Genomic DNA, 5,000 nt, shown 5'->3' on the forward strand with positions numbered 1-5,000 from the left:
GATCTGGTGGAGGCCTAATCACGTTCATTTAGTCTGACCCCCCGCGACCTCAACTCCCCCCATCAGCCCTGAGAGAGGTCCTACCGGGGATTCCTGTAGTCGCCACACGCACAAAGGTGCTGGCCGCTATGAAACGGCCCACGGGTTCCTGCAGTGGAAAATCTTTTTCTGTCTCTCTTTGTATCTTTCGTTCTTTTTCTGTCTCTCTTTTTCACTCTCTCTGCTGCCCTCTGCACCCCACCCTGTTCTCCCACACAGACCCACCCCCCCCCCAGAGATCATCTAGCCTGGTATGTGCTTGGTTACACAAACAGACTCTCTTTTTCTCTCTCTCTCTTTATCTCTCTCTCTCACACTCTCTCTCTCTCACACACTCTGTCTCTCACTCTCTCTCTCTCTGAATTTTTACTCTCCCCTTCACAGTCAGGCACCCCACCCTACTCCAGGGTTACGTCGCTGCCATCCCAGGCTCTCTCCACCTTGGCCTTTGCCAAGTCTCCACTCCATGGCTCCTTCCAGTCCAGTCCCTTCTCCTCTCTCCCTTTTCCTCTCCTCCCGCTCCTCTCCACTCTCTCCCTTTTCCTCTCTCCTCTCCTCTCTTCTCATCTGCCTTTTTCTCCACTCGCCCCACCCTCCTCCTCCATTCCTCTGTTCTACTCATCCACCTCATTCTCTCTTTAATCTTTAACACAGGCCTCCTCCCTAGTCACACATTCCCCTCGGGTGAAAAAAGGAGACCCCCTACCCCCCCTTTAGTGTGACCCCTAACCCCCCCCCCCCCCCCTTCAGAAAGTGGAATGAGAAAATGACTCTTGTCAGAGGTGAATACCTCCTCTGGGGCGGGTGTGTCAGGTGCCCTCCCTATAACACCCCTCCCCCTTCTCTTCTGTGTATAAGAGTCCTTAAGCCCCCCCCCCCCCCCCCACCCTTGTTTACCCAAACCTGATGATCACTGTGTGTCTAATCTGATATCCTGGGGAGTAAGAGATGCAGGGGTGTAGGGGTGGGCTGAAGTAGGCTAAGGTGAGGTGTGGGTGTGTGTGTGGGTGTTACTGAGAAACCAGAGTGGGGGTAGGTGTACAGATGTGTGTGTGTGTGTGTGTGTGTGTGTGTGTGGGAGGGGGAGGTGGTTGTTCCTTTTATCCCCACCCTGCTTTGATGCAAGCACCCGGAGCTTTGAAAGTGCAACCTACCCAGCTGGCTCAGGGTTGTGCCAGGCAGAAGGCAAGAGCATTAGAGCTTTAAAGGTGCTTTTCATCTGCGGTCCGCTAATGACAGCGTGGCTCGTGGAGCCAATGGAAATATAATCAGAGAGAGGGCCGAGTTTGAACGCCTGCACCAGACTAGAGCTGTAAAAACACCAGCTATTCCTGAAAACGTGTTGGTGAATATCACTAGGTGATTTATTACGTTAAAGTGTTTTTGTGACTAGCTTAGCTTAGCTTAGCTTAGTGTGTGTGTGTGTGTGTGTGTGTGTGTGTGTGAGGGCTAGAGTGAAAGACCAAGAGAAAGTGTGAGCATTAGAGTGCAGTGTTGTGCGGGGTGAATGTGGGGAATCGCACGTTTTTTCCAGCAGGCGCCCTCTTCTCTCTGCTCTTGCCTGGCACGTGTCTACGAGAAGCGGGCGGGCAGATGGGCCTACAGGCGGCCAGGCGGGAGGGTGGGCGGGCAGGCAGGTCGGTGGTTTGGGGCCTGGCCTGTCTGGAGAATGCACCGCTGAGCTAACCCTCTCCACTGGAACTGGAAAAGAGAGGGGCTCTTATGAGAGAGGGAGGGAGAGCGAGAGGGAGAGGGAGCCAAGCAGCTGGACTGTCCAACAGCCATTACGTCAGAGAGGGCCTGGCAGAATAGCGTAGCTGAAAAGAGTAAAATCACACAGAAAAAAATCACACAGATTATTTGTTCCCAGCTAATTTTAGCATTTCTGTTTCTCTGTCTCTCTCTCTCTCTGTACTGATTGGGGATGCATGTTCTACATGTGGATCTTTTAGGTTGTGTATATTGGATGTTTCTCATGTATTTGTGTGTTTTAAGCTTGTGTGTTTTAGGCTTAATGACTGTTAAAACTTTCTTGCCCTCTCTCTTGCCTTCTCCCCCCACACAGGTCTACCTGCTCCTGGTTCAGCAGACGCAGTACTCTATGAAGGAAGGCTGCCGTGTCTGAGAGTCCCAGTCACACCCCTGGAACCTTCTAGAAGGCGCTGAAGAAGCAGCTCGCTCACAGGTGCCGCCGCTGCGGAGAGAACCCCTCCGAGCTCCGCCCTCACCTGCTGCTGACCTGTTTCCTGTTCCCGGAGTCTAACCCCCCCCGGCCCACCCCTCCCTGAGGGGTAGGATCCCTGTCCCCGTCAGCTCGCCAGCAGCGTCATGGCGACAGCCGTCGTGCCAGCCGAGCTGGTGTTCGAGTTTGCCAGCAATGCGATGGATGAGATGGACCAGGTAACCACACCAGCACAAAAACACCAATACCACCATCACCACACCACCACAACCCATTTCACCCAGTCCAGTGTTCTCCTGTGTGCCCAGCTACCTCACCTCACCTCCCCTCACTGCTTTCTGTGGGACCGAGCTGTCTGGTATCGGTGTGAACCGTCTGGTTATTTCAAAATATTTTAAATGATAGTAGGGGGGGGGGATGCCATTGCCACTGCCATTGCCATTGCTGAAACATCAACAGTCTGAACCTCCTACGCGGCCAGTTATGGCGTGTTACTCAACACTTTCCTTTCCCTGGTTAATGGAGGCCATGCCCTGATAAAAACCTGAAGTCATTATAAACTGCCATTCCGCTCTTTGATCCCCAGCACAGACGCGACGAGGAGAAAAGATAGAGAGAGAGAGAGAGAGAGAGAGAGAGGGGAAGCGGAATATAAAGAGAGAAGTAGAAGAGAAAGGAAAAGAAAGTAGGTATGGGATGAGACACACTTACATAAGAAAATAGAATAAGTTCAAATGATAAAGGCTAGTGTGCCAGGAAAGGTTATGTTGTACATGACATTCTTTACAAATATACAGTATCTGTATATATTTATGGGTTTGTGTATCTGTGTGTGCATGTATATCTAAATGTAGATATTTGAGTGGATAGGTGGAGCTGTGTGTGTGTGTGTGTGTGTGTGTGTGTGTGTGTGTGTGGGTGTTTGTTTGTGTGTGTTATATATATGAACGCTATGAAAAGCCATGCAAATATATCAGTTTATTGTGTGCCTGTGTGTGTGCATGTCTGTGTGTGTGCGTGCATGTGTATCTGTGTGTAGATCTGTGAGTGGGTGGGAGGGTGGAGCTGACCAGGTTTTTCTGGAAGTGGATTCAGCAGTTGTGGTCCAGAGTTCACTGTTTGCCCAAAGTGCTGCCTATGCTTCATACGCCTCTATCATGCTTGTGTGGAAACACACACACACACACACACACACACACACACACACACACACACCTCTATCATGCTTGTGTGGAAACTGTGTGCATGTGTCTTGAGAGCTTGCACCTGGATCCTGTTGTGAATCCTACAAGACGCCTCTCTCTCTCTTTCTCTCGTTCTCTCGCACTCTTTCTCTCAATCTCTTTCTCTCCCTCTCTCTCTCTCTCTCTGTGTTTATGTTTATCGTGTTTGTCAAGTCATTTCTCTTTTCTCTATCCTTCCCTGCCCTTTCACTCCTCTCCTGTTCTCTGTTTGGCTAGTATCTGGCTGAACCTGTCAGACTGGTTAATTCTACTCAAACGTCCCTTTTATTGTTGTTCTCTTTTTTTTTCTTTTTATTCACACCACCCGGTTCTTCAGCCCCTACCAGCCACACTCACAGTCTCTCTCAGCAGTGTAGTGTGTGTGTGTGTGTGTGTGTGTGTGTGTGTGTGTGTGTGTGTGTGTGTGTGTGTGTGTGTGTGTGTGTGTGTGTGTGTGTGTGTGTGTGTGTGTGTGTGTGTGCACGTTCACACGTTTGACACTGATCACTCCTTCAGCTTCTGATAAGATGGGCTTTTTTAATATTTGGTGGGGGTGGTGAGATCTTGTGATCTCGCTGTTGTTCCGTCTCTTAGAACATCTAGTTCTAGCGTAGATACTGCCCTGATGTTGCGCAGATCTGGCTCTAGTCAGGGCCACATCCGGCAAAGACATAGCTGTCATCTGGGACTTGGCCAGTATAGGGATGTATAGATCCACACTTAGACACTTATTATCTTTGTCCAGCCTTTTTTTTTTTTTGCAGAGGTGGTAATTGCCTCCAAGTCAAGTAGTCATGTAATGCCTGTGGAGTTGTGTTTGGCTGGCTGGCTGAGGTTAGCTAAGTGCTGCTTAGTGATGTCGCAAATGTGGCCATGCCACGAATGCCCATGTCTTGGGTGTGCGTGTGTGTGTGTGCGTGTGTGTGTGAGCCATGGCTAGTCTGTGTTCATGTGGGATCGTATTCCTCCTTGATTCGCCCACATGTATAGGCTGACTGAAAAACATGACCTCTAACTGCCATGGGAACACACGTATCACCCAGTGCAGCCTCTAACACACGTATCCCCCAGTGCAGCCTCTAACACACGTATCCCCCAGTGCAGCCTCTAACACACGTATCACCCAGTGCAGCCTCTAACACACGTATCACCCAGTGCAGCCTCTTACTGCCATGGGAACACACACGTATCGCCCAGTGCAGCCTCTAACACACGTATCACCCAGTGCAGCCTCTAACTGCCATGGGAACACACACGTATCGCCCAGTGCAGCCTCCACTGCACCCAACCACAGTTCTCTCCTTCAGTTCAACTAACACTGGCTTGAACTGACCGTTTGATTTTCTAATGATATTTCAATCATTTAAAATGTATATCAATTGAATGAGAAGTAAATATCTAAAAAATATAAATAGTGTAAGCCCGCAATGAGTCTTTATTTACAGCATTCAAAATTGCCATATGAGCATGCTCAACAAATATGTTATTTGATGCTTTTGACGTTAAATTGCGAGTAGGTGCGGCTGCAGCAAACTCTAAAATGGGGTCCTGTATGA

At 49.6% G+C, this 5,000-nt stretch overlaps 1 protein-coding gene across 1 annotated transcript in view; it reads left to right on the forward strand.

The window, feature by feature from the left end:
* Positions 1-2,367: 2,367 nt before the first annotated feature.
* The window catches only part of elf1 (E74-like ETS transcription factor 1), a gene marked incomplete at both ends in the record, with an annotated part of 10,830 nt that continues 8,197 nt past the window's right edge, over positions 2,368-5,000 (forward strand). Inside the window, one exon of the mRNA XM_080840460.1 lies at positions 2,368-2,439. Coding sequence (XP_080696586.1) covers positions 2,368-2,439 — 72 coding nt within the window. The remainder of the gene's footprint in view (positions 2,440-5,000) is intronic.

This window comes from Sprattus sprattus (assembly GCF_963457725.1).
Source record: "Sprattus sprattus genome assembly, chromosome: 6".
Taxonomy (NCBI): domain Eukaryota; kingdom Metazoa; phylum Chordata; class Actinopteri; order Clupeiformes; family Clupeidae; genus Sprattus; species Sprattus sprattus.